Source organism: Mustela lutreola, chromosome 9 (assembly GCF_030435805.1).
Source record: "Mustela lutreola isolate mMusLut2 chromosome 9, mMusLut2.pri, whole genome shotgun sequence".
NCBI classification, from domain to species: domain Eukaryota; kingdom Metazoa; phylum Chordata; class Mammalia; order Carnivora; family Mustelidae; genus Mustela; species Mustela lutreola.
The window spans coordinates 123,423,017-123,443,077 of record NC_081298.1 but is presented as its reverse complement, the minus strand read 5'-3'; the positions used below and the strand labels follow the sequence as shown (position 1 = coordinate 123,443,077).

Sequence of the window (20,061 nt, the reverse complement as noted above, 5' to 3'; positions counted from 1 at the left end):
GGACCCCTAACTCCCAGAGCAGGGCTTTTCACGCTAGAGCTGGGAAAGGAAGCAGAAGGTGTGTGGATAAAGGTGCTCCGAGAGAAGACTCACAGGGTGGGTGGTGAGACTTGCTCTGAGCCTGAAGGGTGTGAAGAACGTGGCTGGGAAGAGGGGAGGAAGTGAGCGCTCCTAACTTCCCCTCAGGCTCATGAGGGCTTACCACCCATGATTTCCCCTGCTCATGTGTTGAGCCTACTGGAAGGTTGTAGACACGTTTAGGGTCCCCTTTACCCAGGACAGGCTTGCTTCCTCACTTTCCAATGTATTGTCTCAATTACCATGCGGTTCACGGCACATATCTCAGGAATACAGTTTGATAAGCTTCGCGTGTGTCCCTAGCTGTTAAATGTCACTGGAATCCAGATGACACCCATCACACCTTTGGGTGTCCCTGTGTCCTTGGTAACCCCTCTCTCTCCCTCCGGGCTCCTTCCATCTCTACCCCAGCCCTGGGGCCCCAGGTAGCCTCTGACCTGCTTTCTATCTCTAGAGATCAGTTTTCCTTTTCTGGAATGTTATGTGGAATCCTACACTGGCTGCTCTTGTCTAACGTCTGTCACCCAGCAGGTCGTTTTGAGACGCACTCGTGTCGTCCAGATGGGCAGTTTGCTCATCCTTGCTGCTGGGCACACTTCCCTCCACCTGCTTCACTCTTACCCACAGCATTCATTTTCCTTATCCGTGGCCGACATCTGGAAGATGCAGGGAAAAGTAATCCTGCTCGTTTCCTCCCCAACCTCCTGTGCCAGCAGGGGGAAAAAGCGAGGAGATGGGGAACGCTGTAGAAGCCCAGAGTAACTACAGAGAAGAAAAAAGGATTAAAGGAACAGAGAGTGGGATTTAGAAGTGAAGGTTAAGGAGTCGTGACGCCTGGAAAGAAGGCAGAAGGATAATTTAAGGCTGTGACTTTTTTCAAATATACAAAAGGTTATTTTTAAAACAGGCACCAGACTAAGATCTGAACAGGCAGGTCTTGCTTTGAAAGGGCCGAGGGGAATGTCGGGGACCATCTCTGGGGAAAGCTGATCGGATCCCCAGCACCTACCCCACCGCCCCCATCCCCTACCCCTGGTGGCCATGGAGGACCCACCCATGCAGAAGGAGGGGGCTGGAGGCAGGCTAGCCCCTGGTGGGGTCTGCATCCATGTGGCTTCGAGGTCTGTGGCAGATCTTTGATTCTTCCTGGGTTGAGATTTCTTGAGACTGAGAAAGCCTTTGGATACATTCTGAAAGAAAAAATTTTATATACATTTCTCTTCTCGAGTCCCCTGTGTCTCCAGGCCCAAATCTCTCAGCGTGTGCCCTGGCTCGTCAGTCACCACTTAGGTTCTTTTCTCTTCCCTGTCTAGGGACATGCCGACCCAGGCCCGGGCCCTGTTGGAGCAGATGAAAAACCACCCTGTGAGTACAGGCCCCTGGGGCCACCCTGGAAGGCGGCGGTGGGGGGGGGGGGGGAGGCGGGGAGGTCCCGCTGTCTGGAGCAGGCAGGAAGCTCCTCACTGTTTCAACCCCTGCTTGTCTATAAAGAGGGGCCAAACGAGCCCCAAGAAGTGGGCCTTACTACCACCGAGGCACCCTCTCTGCTGCCCGTTCCTGATCTGGGCTCTGGCACCCTCACCCCCAGGGCCCACCACAGGAGGGAGCAGAGCTGGCCTTGGCCTCTGGCATTTTCCCGCCTTACCCAAGAGCTGGCTTCACAGAGCCCGATTATGTAAACCCTGGGTTCTAAAAATAGGCTTCTCATTCCAATCCCTCCTCCTTCCCGCTCACCCGGCCCCTCTCAAACTTCTCACTGGCACTTTTTGAAATTCTCTGTGTCTTGGAATTGGAATTCAGAATTCAGCACCGGGCAGGACTCCTGTTATGGTGGTGGCTGAGCCAAGGCAGGCTCCTCGAGGGTCTCCCTAGCCCCCACCTCCCCTGTCCTCCAGGCCGGGCTCTTCCTCCAGTCCCCACCAGTCCCCTCTCCCTGGACCCAGGCCGGCAGAACTCTGGGTTTCTGCTTCTCTTTGCATCTTTTGGCCTCGGCTCCTTTGAAGGCCTTTTGGTCACGTTTCACAGGTGTGTGAATACACTCTGCGATGCCCTGCAGCTTTTTTAGGATTTATTAGGATTATCAGGAAAAAGAGTCCTCCTCCTCCCCTGTGTGAGCAGACCCACACACACGTGCTCACACACAGTCCACTCTCTGAGGCTCCTTGCCAGGCACCAAGGTGAAGGTCAGGGAGGCTTCCCTTGGCATCTTCTCTCCATCAGGGTACAGAGAGGGTGAAAGGTGGGGGGTGGGGGAGGGCAGGGGTAGGGGGGCTGCCGTCTGGCCTGGTGAGCATCCCCTGCATGTTCTCCCCCCTTTACTTCCCCCACCAAAGTTTAGACTCAGAGCCTTCTGTCCTTTCAGGAAATTGACCTTGAGGGTGACTGGAAGCTGATCACGCTGTTCATTGGGAGCAATGACGTATGTCATTACTGCGAGAGTCCGGTAAGCCCCTGCCGGACCCCATGGGAGTCACGCTGGCCTGCTCTCCCAGACTCCCCAGCCTGCCCGGGCAGACCCGGGCCCTTCCCACTGCTGAGTGGCCCCTGGGACAGCAGCTGCATTAGTTCCCCGATTTCAGAAGGATCTAGATGCGCCCACTTTTCAGGCCCTGCTCATGCCCACAAATATTGTTCTTTGGTATCGAAGGAGTAACCAGCAAGCCTCACCCTACCTGTGCTTGGAATCCCTACCCATTTGTTTATGGAGGTTGTTTGGCGGCGGCGGAGGGGGGGGGGACGTGCACAGGTGTGCGGGGGGAGGGGTGTTGAAACAGTGTCATCAACAAAGTTCGATAAAATTAAACCAGTCCCAGTAGGACAGCTTGCTGTCCCAATGACTTTGTGAGTGAACCAACCTCTCAGCCTGCCGACCTGGGAGCCCAGCCTGTTCCTGATGTGGTTTCTATGGGGAAATAGGTCCAGACGTCAAGTCTTTGGGGAGGTGTCACTTTGGGAATATGTCTTGTTCTATGTTGGGGAGGTCCCAGATTTTGTTTGGCCAGAAAAGAGCAGCTGCCGTAACGCAGACATCGTGGTAGAATGTCTGAAGTCACAGGTGGGGGAGGAAGCTCCTATCATTCCTCACAGCTCAGACCCTGTACCAGATGCTGGATGGGAAGTACCCTCCCCCACAGAGGGGTTGGGTCTTCGGAGCCTCCTCCCCTCCTCCCCTCCATCCTCCCCTTTCCCGAGGCAGAAGTGACTCAACCTCAGGGGCTTCAGTGCCACTGTGTCCTGGACTCAACAGGGTCCAGGAGGCCAGAAGAGACCCCCCCCGAAAGCTGCCTTTGTCCCCTTGGTCCAGGAAAATGCCTCTTTTATCCCCAGAGGACCCACCCTCAGATTTATACTCCTGAAAGCCTCTCTTTCTGGAAGAGACCTGGAGGCCCCCACCAGGGTGAACTCAGGCCACGTGTAAGGAAGGGGCTAAATCCACTTCCCGGTGAGAAATGGGTCAGAGGAGGAGACTGTTGAACCGAGACAAAAAGATAGAAGTTAGGGGGAGGCAATGGGGCCAGCGTGGGCCACAGCCCAAAGCAAAGAGAGTGTGGTCATCAGGGCACAGACATGGTTCAGAAGCCCGAGGCTGGTGACAGATGGGACCAGTGAAGGGGCAGGGACCAACTCGGTCACAGTCTGCCCTTGCATTTAAGATACTGTGGATCGGCTTTGGTGAGTGCTGTGAAGTGTGTAAACCTGGTGATTCACAGACCTGTACCCCTGGGGATAAAAATATATGTTTATAAAAAAATAAAAAATTAAAAAAAAAAAGGTACAGTGGATCGGGCTGGGGATTGTTCCTGCTGTCTAGTAGGGGTCAAAGGAAGACTTGTGTCTCCCAGCAACACGGGCTGGGCTCCTCAGCCTGTCCGGTACCATTCTAGCTCCTCTTACCACCAACCCCAGGCCCTCCGGTGCTGGGCACCAGACCACTGCCCTCCTCTCTGAGTAGAACCCAGGAGCTGACAAGAGCCCCCTTCTTTCTCCACAGGAGGCCAACTCAGCTGGGGAGTACATTCAGCATATCCAACAGGCCCTGGACATCTTCTATGAGGAGGTGGGGTAGAACAGCACCAGGTTTCTGGGCCCCATTCCCTGCCCGCAACCACTCTCCTCCCGCCCTGGGTACATCTAGGCAAGCGGTGTTCAGTGAAATGCATGCTGGATGGAGTCCCAAGGTGGGGGGGGAACACCTGCAGGGGAGGCCAAGGTGGGGGTGGGCTCCAGAATTTCCTCTGCAAGGGAAATGCTAACTGGAGCAGACTGTACTGTCTGGTGGCCAAGGGTTAGCCTTCGGAGCCAAACGGCCTAGTCAGGAGCCGGGCAGGATGGCTTACTAGCAAAGCGACTTGGGACAAGTGACTTCTGTCTCCGCTTCCCAAGCTATATAGGGGGCTATTAAAGAAGATCGAGAGAATACAAGCCACATCCCCCTCTTTGTGCCATAGTCTATTAGCAAAACAGGGGAGGAAGAAGTTAGATTGTTGATGAGCCCCTAGGTTCTTCTAGAAGTAACCAGCATCCCCCCAACACCAGGCTGGGAATTAACACAGCCCATCCTTCTGCCCCCCCACCCCCCCCACCCGCCACAGCTTCCAAGGGCTTTCATCAACGTGGTGGAGGTCATGGACTTGGCTGACCTACATCAGGGCCAAGGTGGAAAATGTGACCCACCCCTGACTGCTCAGTAAGTACACAGCCTAGGACAAGGGCCCCTGGGGAGGACAAAACTCATAGACATTCTCCCAGGAGACTAGTGCAGGCTAAGCCAGACGATCCTGTCTCAAGGACAGACATCAGCAATCAGCCAGGGGCTTGAAAAACCGTTTGGAAACACCGCTAAGGTATTGAATGCCTACTGTAGGCAAGTCACTTTATTTCTCTGGACCCCAGTTTGCTTGGCTGTAAAGCAAGAAACACAGACCAAGAATCCTTAAGATGCCCAGTATGGTCTGTGATTCTAAACTCGTGATCACTCGGAGTCTGAGAGGCAGCCCCAGGCAAGGAGCTTCCAAGACAGCAGCCCATCTGTATCTGGCTCTGCCCTTTAGGAGCTGTGGGACCGTGCACAAACGACATACCCTCTCTGGGCCTCATAGGTCTCATCTGTAAAATCTTGCAAAGTAGTAAGGTCTAGAAGAAATAAATGCGTGTAATGTTCTTGGGCCCAGCAGGGCAGGATCTCAGTAAAGAGTAGCTCTTACAACATCTTGAAAGCCAGGCTTAGAGCTAAGGTCTGTTGAATAAAAGCCCAGTTTCTGTTGGGGGCTGGAACTTATTAAAGCTCAGCCGTGACCCTGGCAGGAAGCTGCCATCCTCTCCGGCCAGAGGGTCACCCAGACTTCCTGTGACAATTGCTCTTCGAGAAGAGATTCCACAGGGGGCCTTGGAGTCCTAGCTGGGGTCACATGGGTTTGCTGGCAGGGTGACAGCTGCTTCCCGTTCTTGTTGGGCTCTGGGTGGAAGAGCTAGGACCCGTGAAGGGCTCCTCCAGAATCTTCAGGCCTCCCATTCTCCCCTGTCTGTGTGTCTCTAATGGGTTGAGCCTCTTCAACTTCCCAAGAGACTCCCCACTCTGGAGTCCTGGCAGCAAGTCCTAAGCCACTGGAGGTGGCGCTGAAGGTCTCGGAAATGGGAAGACGAAAGACAAGGTTGCCACAGCGGTCTTTCCAAAACGCCAGCCCTTTCCTGGGAGAAGCCCGGGCTGGGGCCGGAGCAGCCACGGGGGTCAAGGGGACCCAGATGTCAGGGGCCAACTCTGCCACCTTCTCTTTAAACGAGCACCTGCTACACCGTAATTCAGGGGCACAAGGGCTGTGACCTGGGCCCAGGAGTCACCTAGACTGTGATGGGGGGGCACCTGTGTGTGTTGGGGGGCAGCAGTCAGCCACCTGGGCGCCTCTCCACAGGAGCAACTGTACCTGCCTCAGGCGCTCCCAGGACAATTCGCTGGAGCTGCAAGAACTGAAGCAAGTGAACTGGAACTTCCAGGTGAAGCTGCCCCCCACCCCCACCCCCCGTCCCAGCCGGGGACCCCCTCCACTCCCAGAGAGCAGGGGTTGCGGAGAGCAAGGCTGCTCCTTGAAGGCAGATCGCAGCCCCTGAGACATTTCTCCAGGGGAAAAGGACACCAGCTGGGGAGGGAGGAAGCCCTGCCTCCCAACCCCGGGGGACTGGAGTGGATCCCAATGTGCCTGGCGCCATCCCTCCCCCAGAGGAGGGAGGGGAAGTGTCTACGGCCCTGCTGGGCTCCGCCACCCCCACTCACCCACTGGCCTCAGAACACAAGGCTTAGCCCAGCTCAGCGGACAACTCAGTGTCTGCCTCTGCTCACGCTGTCCCCTCTTGACGTGTCCTCCTCAGCCCATCTGCAACTGCTCCCCCTCACACATGGGGCAGGCCTTCTCGCCTCTTCTGACAAGCCTCCCCTGACGAAATTTGACCCTCTGGTATCTCTCCATATCGGCTTCCATCTACCTTCATGAACCCTGAACGCTCTAGAAGGTTCTGGTGGTTTTTTCTACATCCAGGCTCATGTTTCAAGATGGATTGTTAGCTCCTTGAGGAGAAGCATATCTAACCCCTGGACATGGACCTTCATCCCCCAAGTGCACAGGCGTTTCGGGGAGCTGGTGTTGAGAACCCCGGGTTCTCATTCAGTCTTTATGCCGTGAGGCGAGAGGAGGCCCTTTGAGGCCCTTGTAGCCTGTTCAGAGGCCCCTGTAGCCTGTTCAGAGGCCCCAACCCGACCTCACAGAGACTTCAGGCTGCGGTGCGCTCATGTCTGGGTGCAGGCGATGTGAGAGGAGGCATGAGCACTGGAGAATCCTCTGAAGTCACCTCTGGCTGGGGAGGGGGTCCCCATCACCGCCAACCTGAGGCGGCAGGACGAGAGCTCGTCTGGCCAGCCCTGCCAGGAGGGTTGAGGAAGCTCTCCCCCCTCCACAGAGCGGCATCTCCAGGCTGTCTTATGGGTCCCGGTACCTGCAGCGGGAAGACTTCGCCGTGGTGGTGCAGCCTTTCTTCCAAAACACTCTCGTCCCCCTCAACAGCGTAAGCGGTGGGCACGTCTGGGAGGCACGTGTAGAGGGGCTCTTCTTCGGTGATGTACATCCTTCTACGCCTGAGCTTTTCCTGGCCAGATGCCTCCAAGAGGGCTCCTAAGATTTTGCTTTTTCTGTTTTTCCCTTTTTTTTTTTTTTTTTAAAAAGTATGATTGGAACTTAGATATACTTGGAAAGAAAAGGAGAAAATTATCAGTGACCGCAGCCCTGGCCCTGCTATTTTCTAGTTTGGGGTAGAATGGAAAGCTTCCTAAATTTTTTTTTTCATCTCTTAGGGCAAGGATGTGGAAGGAAAAGGGATGGACAGTGGGAGGTTACAATTCAGCTCTCTCTCTTTTTAAAAAGATTTTATTTATTCATTTGAGAGAGAGACAGGGTACAAGCAAGGGGAGCAGCAGGCAGAGGGAGAGGGAGAAGCAGGCTCCCAGCTCAGTAGGAGCTCAGTCTCAGGACCTGGAGATCATGACCTGAGCCGAAGGCAAACATTTAGCTGTCTGAGCCACCCAGGCACCCCAATTCGGCTCTTTTTAAATGTTCCAAAATTGGAGAGTTTCTCCATCCGTCTCTGAGCTAGGTGGCAGCAGAGTTGAAAGGAATGATGCCCAGGTCACCTGCAGGGGTGGGAGGCGGTACCTTTCTCCCCAGGAACTAATCCCTTTGCCTTTGGTCCCAGAGAGGGGACACTGACCTCACCTTCTTCTCCGAGGACTGTTTCCACTTCTCAGAACGTGGTCATGCCGAGATGGCCATCGCACTCTGGAACAACATGGTGAGTGCCTGACCGCCCCATGGGCTGTGCCAAAGGGGGCCCCAAGGAGCTTTGACTATTGCCCAAAATAAAAGACCTACTGGCATAAATAGCTCCTTTCTCCCCAAAGCTCAAAATGGTGGCACAACTTCTTTGTCCTCATGGTTTCGATTATTGGAGAAATTTCCCAGTACTGGGGGGCTGGGGGGGATACATAATTTTGTAATCAGATAAACAGGATGAAATCAGCTTCAACCCCTTACTCTGCGGACCCTGGGCAAGTGTTCTCTCTTTGGTCCTCTGTATCAATATCCATAAAAAACAATGACAATGACACAGATCTCAGAAAATTAAGGTAGCATATGCTCAGCATCCAACACAATCATTAGCATTCAGAGAATCCCAGCCCCCATTACCCTAGTCTCAACACATTTCCTGATGATTATTTCAGCATCAAAAAGAAAAGAGCCACCCGCGTATATCCCCAGGCTGTCACCTATTCCAGTCCTTTCTTAGGGGAAGATGGGGACCTCAGGAAATGCACATATGGCTGAGGGGCCCCAGGGCCTCCTGGCCTTGTGCCTTAGCTCTCAGGGCTGGCCACTCCTCTGCAGCCTGGTCTGCTGGCACAGAACTTGACCAGTAACCCCAGTAGCCATATCCTGTTGCGCAGAGCAAAATGAAATGCCTTTCCAATCCAGTGGCTTCTTTTGATCTTGGTTCAGCGGGTAACTCAATCCCCACCCTAACCTGCATTCCCCCATTTCTCCCATGGTGACTAAACAAATCCACACTCTTGCTTTTACTGCAGTTTCAGGCAGGCTGCCTCTCTGCCAGGATTCCCCTGTGCGAATATTCCCACATCTGCCACCTCACCCAGCATGCCCAGCACCGCCTTCCCCTTAGGCACACCCCCCCTCCCCCAGCAGCATGCCGGAAGTTTCCATCCTTGGCCCCAACCTTGGCCCCGTTAATCACAGACTCAGCCTTCCTTCTTCCTTTGTTTCCCTGCTGTTGACACCACACTCTGCCCACTCCTAAAGGTTTTATCTCACTCTGTCAGCCCAGGACTCTGAACCACAGTCAAAACACCACTGAATTCCCTCCTACCCAATCTCCACGGGAATCTTGTTCAAAGTTTGCACAATGTAATTCCTGAGAGCAATTTTGAAGTCCAGTTTTCCTTTACAGAAGGAGTCCCATAACTTCATTCCTTTTAAATCCCCCCCCCAAAAAAGAGTGGGTATCTGTGCACAGTCCCATTTGTCCCCCTGAGATCTCAGGGGAATCCACAGATTCTGAGATGCGCCACGAATGCCACTGCACCTTTCCTTCCCAGCATTTCCATCCAGGGATGGGAGGTCTTCCTACCTGGGGGCACTGCCAGCCTGCATAACGCCCAGGTGCTCTGGGAGCTCTCTGGGGCACGATGGCCCGATCGAGGACCTGAACACTATCAGGCCTGTTGGTCTCTTTCTGCAGGGATTACCACCACAGTTCTGGTCTCCTCTTCCAAAGCAGCTCAGTTGTTCTCCCCACTGACCCAGGAGAGAAGGCTTGTTATACATAAAGGCAAGTGGGAGGGGATTAGGTAGGAAAGCAAAAGGTGAGTGCTGCCATGGAGCCATCCTGTGACAGCACGGGTCTGTCCAGGGCTCCCAGCCACTGCTGTCCTAGCCCTGCCCCTAAGTTTCAAAAAACAAAGCAAAACTACACTGAAATCATCTAAGAGTGTCTTGTCCTGTGCTGTATCATTTGGGGAACTAATTATATAGTGCTGTGTTTTCATCCCAAACCATCTCAGATACAAACCCATTACCTCATGCCATCTTCTCAGATCACCTCCTTCTGGTGATCCCTAGGGCGACATATATAATAGGCCTCTAGAAGTGGAGAAGACCTGGCAGGTCATCTGGCCAGAAGGCTCTGTAACTAGCATACAGGGGGAGGAAGCACTTCACGCGGGAGCACGCGGAGCACCAGTTCACAGCCGAGCAGGGACCAGAACCCATGTCAAATCCTTCCTAGTGTCCTGGCCACGGCACCAGCGGGCCTCCCTGCCCCCAACCGGGTCAGCACATATGTAACCAGTGAATTCACGTCTCACTCTGCGAGTCCGATGACATAGCGTCTGCAGCCTTTGGCCGACGCTCACGGGCTACCCCGCTGCGGCAACCGACACACTTTCAGCCCATTCCATCTCCTGTCCCTCCACTGAACAGATCATGCCTCCTCCGGAGACCTTGGCAAAGCCAAAGCCGGGAACACCAGTAGCACGAGGAAGCATTTTCCTCTTCCTTTTTCCTTCTTTCATCTTCTTGCAGTTTTTCCTTCTTTTTTCTGACACTATTCCCCCACGGCCGCCTGCTCCCCCTTCCCTAGAAATCTTGCTGTCCTCCAATGTTTGCATCTCCCCGGGTGCTGGGTGACCACACGAGCCTCCCACCTGGTATCCCTGGTGCTGGGCTGACCACCACTGGTAGAACAGCAATGCTCAGCTTGGCCAGAGGTTAAAATAACCTGGGGACTAGGAATACTGGCAGCCAGTTTGGCCTACCCACAGAGGCTGAACATCTGGGTTCCCTGTGACCCAGCGATCCTGTCCCTATGTGTATCCCCAGCAGAAACATATCGTGGACTCACCAAAAGATGCACAGGAACATTTTCCCAGCAACACCATTCATATTCCCCAGGCAGGAAGCTCCCCAGATGTGCACCAATAGAATGGGTGATCAAAATGTAGCACGTTCATACCACGGATGCCTCACAGCACGAAGACGCAAACGTCAGCCGCAGGCAGCCATGTCTGTGAATTTCAAAAACGAGCGAATTAATACCGAGTCTTTGGGCGGGGGTGGGAGGGGGTAAGTATAGTCCTGGAAGAGAGTCGGGGGGGAAGCTCCTGAGTGCTGGTCACGTTCTATACCTCAATCTGCACGCTGGTTACAGGGGTTCATTCATTTACACCACTTATCAGCTGTTCACCTGTGATTTTTATTTGTTTCTATACGTATACTTGAAAACAATAACTCAAACAAAACACCAGTGCCTGGACCTCATCCCCAGACATTCTGGATTAGTCTGGGGTGACACCTGGGGTCAGCAGGTTTCAGAGGCTCCCGGGTGATATTTTCCAAGGCTCGCAAACCACGGACTTATAAACTCTGCCACAGGGCAGCCGCAGGAATCTGTGTAAATGAAAATCTGACCCAGCTTCCAAGGCTTGCCCCTCCCTGAAGGGAAAGGCCTGGCCCTTTAGCACAGCACACGAGGCCTTTGGACGCTTGGCCCCCGTTAACCTCTGCAGCAGTCACTCCCGCCCCCCGCTGATGGGCAGTTGGGCAGTCTGGTAAGGACTGCAGTTTCCTGCGCCACCCACGGTATCTCACGTCTCTGTGTGTCGGCTCTTGCTCATCCCCTTACTGGGGACTGCCCTTCCAGCCGCCTTCTCCTGAGTAACTCGTGGCCACCACAACACTAAACTCAGGTGCCACCTCCTACAGGAAGCCTTCCCTGAATCCCCAGAACAGATTAGAGGCTGCCCCAGCCCTGCTATTCACCACATCCTTGTTATCTGCAGGATCTGGCTTAGGAGAGGGGGGGTTCTGGGGAAAACAACTTCATTTTCTGTGACCAGCCCCAGGCCTTCTTGCCTGCGCTGCTCGGCTCAGGATTCTGGGACTCTGGTTCATCCACGCATTCCCTCAACAACTATTTATTGACCATCACTCCGCCATGGGGACTGCCCCAGGCGCTGGGGAAAAGGACATCCTTGCACTCGTGGGGAAAAAGGACGGACAAAACCCAACAAATCACTACGACTTTCTGACCCCAGTCAGGGCGTGAAAGAAAGAGAAGGAAAAGCCAGGTAATGTGACAGAGCAATGGTGGGGGGAGAGGGAGGTGTCCTGATGAGTGACCTGTGAGCAGAGAGCTGAATGTCAAGAGGCTGCCAGGCAAGCAGAGGTCTAGGGCCAGGGTGTTCCAGGCAGAGGAAACAGGACCTGTGCGGGCCCGGAGTCAGGAATGAGTGTGAAGTGTCTGAGTGGCAGAAGGGCCAGTGTGACAAGGTCAGAGGGAGGTGAACAAGGTCGGAGAGGTGAGTGAGAGCAGGGCCAGCTCCTTGGATGGCTTCCAACAGGGGAGCCAGAGGATCTGGTTTGCCCTCTGGCTGCAGGATAGCCCTGTCCTAGAGGGAAGGAAGAGGGGAATTAGACCCAGAGCCCAGGTGAGAAATGGAGGTGGATGGGCCCAGCGTGATGACAGTGGAGAAGGAGAGAAGGGGTCAGATTTGAGATCCGTTTTGGACTAGCAGGTGGAGGAGGTTAGAAAACAAAGACCAGAGGGAGGCGAGTGGGGGGTGGGGCGCTGGGTGGAACAGGTGATGGGATTAAAGAACACTTGCAGCGATGAGCTCCTGCCTGGTGCCCTATGGAAGCGTCGAATCACTATATGGTACACCTGAAACTAACATTCCACTGTATATTAACTGGAACTTAAATTCAGACAAAAGGAGCAAAAGAGGACTCTTCCATTTGGGGTCAAGGAAATTGGGTAGATGATTGAGGTGTTGGAGAGACATAAGCTTGAGGAGAAAAAAAAAAAAAAAATCAGAAGTTCTCTTCTGGCCATGGTAAGTGTGAAGCACCTTCTGGAAATCCACTTGGAGGCACCAAAAGTAAAGCAGTTGAATCTAGGAATCTGGAGCTCAGGGACAGGGTCAGGAATGGAGATTTAGGAAAAAATGTGGAGGTCGTTCATGAGAGGGGTATTTGAGGCCATGGGGTTGATTAGGTGTTCCTAGAGAAGAGTAGGTGGGAAGCAGCGGGGACAAACCACCAAGCCCCAGGGCTTTCATTCCAACTTCTGACCCCAGTGACAGATGAGAATGGGGGAATGGGAGAGATGAGTGCCCTGTTCCAGGAGTCCAGACGGACAAGTGTTTTAAGAGGGAGGCATCAACTCTGACAAATGTTGATGAAAAGTTCAGCAAGATGAAGATGACAAAGTGATCATTGGGTCTGGTATCCTCCAGGTCATGGCGACCTTGACCACAACATCAGTCTAGTGGTGGAGAATGAAGTCTGACGGGAGTGAGCCTTGGAACAGGAGGTCAGGAAGTATAGCCAGTGCCCACAAATGAGTCTTCCTAGAGGCACAGGGAGGGGTGGTGAAGGTAGCTGGAGGGGGAGCCAGGAGTAAGGGAGAGATTGATGCTGTCCTCAAACCCACAGGATCCTTACCTTCCCTTGTGCCAGTTAGTTTCCGGGTTGCTGGAATGTCAGGGAATCAACCAACCTGATCTTGAGCATCTATACGGTCGCTCGATGGTCATTCCATTCCAAGAAGCTTGTGCTTCCTCAGCTCTAAGTACATAGAAATGACACATAAGTAAACCACCTCCTGCTTGTCATCATGTCATCTTCTCATCTGATCCTCACAACAGCCAAATATGGGTGGTCCGGGCAGCTCGGGAGCCTGCCTCAGGCCACACAGCTCTCAGCAGCAACAGAGCAAGGAGCCCAGGGGCTGTGTCTGCGGTGCTTGGTCAGACACCGTGGGGGTCTCTCTTGGAACAGAGCAGCTGTAGGACAACAGAAAGCAAGATCACAGGCCAGGTGGAGTCATTAGCAGGCATAGCATCCTTTCAACTCCCTTGTAGGCTGTAGCTGGGGGTCAGGAGCTGAGGGTCTCAGGTCCGGGCAGGGAAGCAGATGCCAAGGGCAGAGGCTGTACAGTCAGGATCTACAAATAGGCGAGAGCACCAGGGGCCCATCCTTCTCTGTGCGGGCGGCATGTCAGGGAACATGCTGTTGGCTAAAGATGGTGGGAAAGAGGGTACACCAGCTTCTAGCTCATTCTCCGAGGGTCTCAGGACTAAAAGAATTAAGCAGAACCTCTCAGAACAACACTTGGTGAGATATTGCAAGTAAATCTCTACATCTGTGTGAAAAACATACAAAGTAGCTCAAGTGAGAAACTTCAATTTCTTGAGGTTGACAAATCAAGGACAATAACTTAGATGTTTTTAAAATTTCTCTGAAACCGACCAGCCCCATACACTTGAAGTTGGTAAATAGGATTATCACCATTTTATAAAGTTGTAAGTGTGGGGTGGGTGTGATCCCAGCCATCAGAAGGGAAGCAGGAAGTGGAGGTTCTGGGCCAGGCCCTCGCACACACTCTCCATGCTGGGACCCATCAGTCCTCCTTGGACAAGCCTGGGGGCAGACGCAAGGTCCTGCCCTGCCTGATGGACTCTGACCTGCGCCTCCTGAGACAGAAGTCGGGTCCAGCTCTGGCCCAGGGCAGCGGGGGTCTGCTGAGGATGTTGAATTTATTGCTGGTGTTAACCCACGCTGGCAGAGGGAGGGAGTCTGTTGGAGATCAGGTCTCAGCCCACCATGAAGGAAATCACGGTTTTTCCTTTCTCTCTCCAGCTGGAGCCAGTGGGCCAGAAGACAACCTCCAACAACTTCACCCACAGCCGAACCAAACTCAAGTGCCCCTCTCCTGTGAGTCAATGTCCTAACACCCTGCCTGTCGTCTCCGGTGTGAAACACATGCTTGGGGGGGCTGGGGTGGTCCCTCAAACCAGGAGGAACCAAGGAGGTCCCTGGGAGCTGTATTATCGCTCACCTTCATTCCCTGCCACCATTCTCCAATCTCACCACTCCTCCTGGTCCCTGAGACTTGGCGGCTCCCCAGGCCATGGGAGGGAGGAAGCATCCGTTCCCATGCAGGGGAGCTCAGGGGAGGTGAATGCGGGGGCAGTGGTCAGGTTGGGCCGTACAGGGAGAAATTAGACTCCATGCCTGTTCTGGGGACCTGTGCGCCTCTTCCTCCCTTCCTGCACATTTTCTCTTCCCCAACTTCCCTCACCTGGACAGCTGACCACGCTGCTAACACGCCCCCCAGCTTTTCCCTCCCTTCCCTGTCCAGCCTGTCCCTGCTGCCAGGCACCGTGCAGCTTACACGGAAAGTCACTCCAGGCCACTGGAAACCCTTCCCTGGTCCCAGCTGCATCCTGGAGTGTCCAGAGGGGAGGCCCAGCTTCCTCTAGGGCCTTAGACATGCTGTGCTCCTGGAGACAGGGTCGGCTCCCCAGACACGGCCTGCCGTTGCCAGGTCTGTGCCTTCTGGAGGGTCGTCCCCATCTCTGCCTACCAGAGATCGCCACATCCTTCAAGGCTCAGGGGCGCCCCTCTACCCCGGGGCTACTGTTGCCTTCCCTCAGCCTACTGCTGCCGCCTCCGAACACACCTGTGTTGGTCTCTTTTCTGTTTGCACCTCTCAAAAGACACAGCCCAGGCTCCTTTGTGATGCGATTGTTTCTGAACATGGCCTATCGGGCGACAGTGAGAACAGTCACATCTTAGTCCTTCGGCACATCTCTCAGCTCCCACACAGGGATCCACACTCATGTTCACAGAGGAAGGAGAATCCAGGGAGGCAGGCCCGAAGGTGTGCTCTCTGGGCCCTCCTCACGCTCCGTTCTCTAACCCGCCCCAGGACCAGCTGTCCTTCCACACCCACTGTTGTCCCTGCTCCTGAGCACTCCTGAGGTTGGGGGATGGGGACAGCTGTCCAGTGGTGGCCTAGAGAAGACAGAGGCAGGGGCTCTGCAGCCTGGAGGTATCTCCAGGCTATCTTCCTTAGGTTGTCTGTCCATTCCCAGTCTTTCAAAATCAGGTTGACAGGAGAGGGGACGCTGGTGAGAAACTGAAAGGAGGTGAAAGCGGGCTATTGGCCACTTTGGAGACCCATCCTCATTCCGAAGGTCTGGGCACAGTGTAGAGGAAGAAGTCTGACAAACAGGGACGGACTGTGAAAACGTGCTGTGTTAGGGCACCATCGCCAGGATAGGGACCACACAAGCCTAAGGTGAGCCAATGGATGGTTTTGTGAGGCCCTTAACCCCTCTTAACCTCTCCTCCTCCTCCTTCACAGGAGAGTCCTTACCTCCACACCCTGAGGAACAGTCAGCTCCTCCAAGATCGGTCTGAAGCAGGCCCCAACGCACTGTCCTGGGCTGTGCCCGTGGCAGCAGGAGGCGGCCTCGTTCTTGGGGTGGGCACCATGATGGTCTGGAGAGCCGTAAGAGGTCGCCAGCAGGAAAATCCTCCAATAAGTATGAACACGATGAGCTTCTAGGCCTCCCGCCACGTGGAGGTGCTCCTCTTAAATTCCCAGCCACGATCCTCACCAGCCCTCTACCTCAGCCACCTTGGCCACCACAGAGAGCATTTGCTCCAACATCCGGTGACACTGGAAACCAAAGGGACAGTCACAACTCCTTGGGGCCTGGGGCCTACGCTCCTGAAATTGCCAAATTTAAATAAAAGCCAAAGCCGTTCTATTCTTGGGTAAGCCTGCTTGAAGCGCTCGATTTTCACTGGTGGTGCGACACAGGTGTGGGAGCTGGAGGCTTTTGTGTCGTCTTAGCCAGAGCTGCCCGAGTGATGGCCAACAAGAGCACAGAGCGGCCTCAGTCAGGCTCTAGCCTGGCACCCGAGGAGCCGATCCTCAGTCACCAAACCCACTATTTAAGAGTTAGGGAAAATGGTGGCCACGAGGTGGTGGCTGGAATATGGGATCTGGCTGACCACCCTGCAGGCTCTATCCAGCACCTATAGCTTTCCTGCGGCTGTTTTATACCCAGGACAATGTGGAGGTTCGTGGGACTTCCAAGGCTGTGCATGTCACAGCCTGGCTGAGAAGACAGATTTCTCCAAAGAAACAAGAAACTCTATGACACGGAGTAATTCTGTTCCAGTGCATTGATAGGTAAATGTGTCCAATCGCTCTGAGAATAGGACAAGTTCCTTGAGCAAAGTTAGCTGGAAGAGAGAAATTTTGAAATGTCCAGAAAAAAAGATTGGGACATGAATACTTCATTTATCCACAACCTGATTTTCTCAGAGCTCTAACTTCAGGAAAGAATTCCTCTTTCTACACCACCAGAATCTGGAACACGCTAGGGTGAGTGCAGAAATACAGGCTACATTCACTGAACGAGGGCACAAGGCCCGGAGCTGGATGTCTTATGCAGATTCTCTCTCCTTTTGTGCAAAATCCCAGGAAAGGAGTGAGGAACAACAGACGCCTTAGTTATGCAACATTGTGAATGCACAAAATGCCACCAAATTGTTCCCTCTAAACTGGTGAATTGTAGGTCCTATGAGTTTAGCCTCCATAAAAAACAAAAGAGAATCCCCATTATCATCAGTATTTAAATGACCTCTCTGATCCCAAAGCTTGGGATGACAAAGAATGGGAGTTAGAAAACCCAGACATACCCCTTGAATGTGTGGCCTTCAGAGCAAACCCCATCAGCAGCCAGAGCCCCAGTTTCTCGGATATCTCATCTACAAACTAGAATCACAGTACTCATTTTGCATGCCTCACAGCACTGCTGGAAAACAAACATCTACAAAAACGCTCAGCAACTCTAAAATACTGTGCACATAAAGGGGGACTGGTTTCTCCTTCATGAAGAGTGGAAATAGGATCTAGGCTGTCAAGGAAGTGCAAAGGTCCAGAGATGGGTTTGGGAATTGGGCAGGACTGTACCAATGAAGATTGCCTACCTGCCTTCCATCATCTTATCTCTTTGGCAAGCAAAATAGGAGTCCCCAAAGAACCAGATCCAGATCCAGTGTTCCTCTGGGCTTCAAGTTCTGTTTCTGTACTTCAGGAACAGCATACCTACCCCCCATTTCTTCCCATGGATCAAAATACATAGTGACTGAATCACACATGTCCTAAAGACCCACCGTATCCCACCTTGGGCTCCTGGTAAGCCACAGTTAACAGCAAAGATAACCCACTAATTCCAAGAGTCTAATGCCTTTTTCTTATTCCTCAAGTTTTCATTTCTCCAATAGCTCCCACCTCAAAAAATCCTGGAGTTCATCCTCACTTGGGTTGGAATTTTTGCATGCTTCCTGAGTAATCCAGGAGCCCCCAGTCTGAAAAATTAAGGGAAAAAAAGGGGGGAGTCCCAGCCTGGTGACCAAGGAAACCCTAGGCAGAAACCAAGAGATACAAGCATAAGCCAGGCCCTGAATTCCCCCTAAATACATACTAAAAAGCCAAAATTTCTTAAATATATGAGAGTCGTTACTTGTAGCCAGTGGTAATATATCTACATTGGATCTGTGCCGTGTTCTTCCCCCATGAGAAAATGATCAGTCTAATTGGGGGACACCCAGAGCCGTGCCATGAATGCAGCCACCAAATCCTGAGAACACTATGCCCCATGGTGATCTCCAGAGGGTTTTGAATTCAAAAGAGATCAGTGTGGATTAAACTCGGTCAAAAGCCTTCTTCATAAAGGACACGGAAGCTTGAGCTCTGAAGGATGGCGAGAGGACTTGGTCAGAGGCCGCCGAGAATGGGTTTGTTAGTGAGACTAGGCAAACTCCATCTATGTGGAGAGGCAAACGAGCATGGCGGGCACAGGGGACAATGAGCAGCCGGAAAAACAAGATGGCGGAGCCAGACACAGCTGATTTAGGGAACCCCATGGAGAGGGCAAGGTGTTCATAGTGACCCAATGGTTGCAATGGTTGCATTATCAGCCTGCATTTGGATTTGTACGAAAGAGTAATACAGAGAAAAATAATACCAGTAAAAGCCGACAGCATGCTAATACTAGGACACCACGGCCCACAGTAATTAAACCGCTTGTCCTTATTATCCACTTTTCACAGAGAAAACCCAGACTCAGGGAAGCACTAACTGGCCCAGAATTATACTCACATTACATAGTGGACATCCATTCACATGAATACTGGGGTCCAGCATGGGGGAATAGCCTGCGAATATAAAACAGGTGATTCTAGAAGTGAAGTAGACCAAGTTGCAAATAAATGTGTTGTAAAATGAAACACCTAGACCGGGGAGATCTTATCTTCCCAAGGCTACATAAGGACACCATGAGTTTCTCGGTTTCCAACTGGTCTGAAGAAGTCAGCCGCTTCCAGTTAATAATCTAAGATTTTTAAAATTAGCTATAGGGGCTAAGACTCATTTTGCTAGAGGATGTGCAGTTATAGCACATCTTTTAATTAGAAAAAAAAAGAACAAACAAGGACTATGAGAAGCTGGAGACACAATTTACATAACAGTAGTGTTGAAGAAAAACCATAAGCGTGTTTAGAAGATTAAAGGCAAAGGAATTTAAAATATGAGACCAGAATAAAGTATTATTTAAAAAAAAAAATGGCGGGGAAGAAAATAAGAACCAATAGAATTTCTAGGAATGGAATATATTGGTATGAAGGAAAAAGACACTTCAGTAGAAGAGCTCAAAGAACAGATCAAACACTCAGTGAACCAACATTTCTTGTCCTTCAACTGCATACCAGCACTGTTTTCAGCAGTCAGTCTGTATTACTCAAGAATTCTGACGCTAGTCCAATGAGGTAGGCACGACTATTATCCCAGTCTTACAGGGATAACTAAAGCAGATGCTGTGTTTTTTCACAGTTTTTTTTTTTTTTTTTTGTAAGAATGAAATGAGATTAAAAACAATAGTTTAAGGGGCACCTGGTGGTTCAGTTGGTTAAGCATCTGCCTTGGGCTCAGGTCATGATCTCAGGGTCTTAGGATGGAGCCCTACACTGGACTCCCTGCTCAGTGGGGAGTCTGCTTCTCCCTCTACCCTTCTGCCCTGCTCATGCTTGCTCATGCTCTCTCTCAAGTAAATAATCTTTAAAAAGGGGCACCTGGGTGGCTCAGTCAGTTGAGCGTCTGCCTTCGGCTCAGGTCACGATCTCAGGGTCCTGGGATCAAGCCCTGCATTCTGCTCCCTGCTCAGTGGGGAGCCTGCCTCTCCCTCTCCCTGCCACTCTGCCTACTTGTGCTCTCTGTTAAATAAATAAATAAAATATTAAAAAAAATAATAATGATCCTGAAAAAAAACAATGGTTTAGAAAATAGGTATTGAATAATTAACTACCTTCCCATAGCAGCATTCATTCTAACATTATTCAGTGGGCTCTGTAAAACCATCAAAATAACAAAAACATATTTGGCACCTTACAGTCTACAAAGCATTTTAATACATTCTCCTTTGATCCAAAAACTTGGAAGCAAAGTACGCTATTGTTAAGAAAACTATCCCAGACTTGGAAAGGAGACAGAAGAGTGACCTGTCAATGTTAA

General features: G+C 52.2%; 1 protein-coding gene and 1 long non-coding RNA gene across 6 annotated transcripts in view; one reads left to right on the top strand and one right to left on the bottom strand.

Moving 5' to 3' along the window:
- PLB1 (phospholipase B1) overlaps window positions 1-16,249 on the top strand; it is a 135,947-nt gene extending 119,698 nt beyond the window's left edge. For all 3 annotated transcript variants that reach the window (XM_059188732.1, XM_059188733.1, XM_059188731.1), the window contains 9 exons: window positions 1,392-1,443; window positions 2,441-2,521; window positions 4,070-4,135; window positions 4,671-4,765; window positions 5,988-6,069; window positions 7,027-7,131; window positions 7,816-7,911; window positions 14,331-14,405; window positions 15,841-16,249. In XM_059188732.1, the coding sequence (XP_059044715.1) occupies window positions 1,392-1,443; window positions 2,441-2,521; window positions 4,070-4,135; window positions 4,671-4,765; window positions 5,988-6,069; window positions 7,027-7,131; window positions 7,816-7,911; window positions 14,331-14,405; window positions 15,841-16,044 (856 nt within the window). In that variant the 3' untranslated portion in view covers window positions 16,045-16,249. The remainder of the gene's footprint in view (window positions 1-1,391; window positions 1,444-2,440; window positions 2,522-4,069; window positions 4,136-4,670; window positions 4,766-5,987; window positions 6,070-7,026; window positions 7,132-7,815; window positions 7,912-14,330; window positions 14,406-15,840) is intronic.
- LOC131840595 (uncharacterized) overlaps window positions 321-20,061 on the bottom strand; it is a 41,733-nt gene continuing 21,992 nt past the window's right edge. For 2 of the 3 annotated variants that reach the window (XR_009357413.1, XR_009357415.1), the window contains exons 2-6: window positions 13,134-13,256; window positions 10,534-10,696; window positions 7,063-8,091; window positions 1,133-1,268; window positions 321-734 (exon numbers count right to left, since the gene is read on the bottom strand). This is a non-coding gene — a long non-coding RNA (uncharacterized LOC131840595). Of the gene's footprint in view, window positions 841-1,132; window positions 1,269-7,062; window positions 8,092-10,533; window positions 10,697-13,133; window positions 13,257-20,061 lie in introns of all 3 variants that reach the window. The other variant, XR_009357414.1, reaches the window with a different exon arrangement.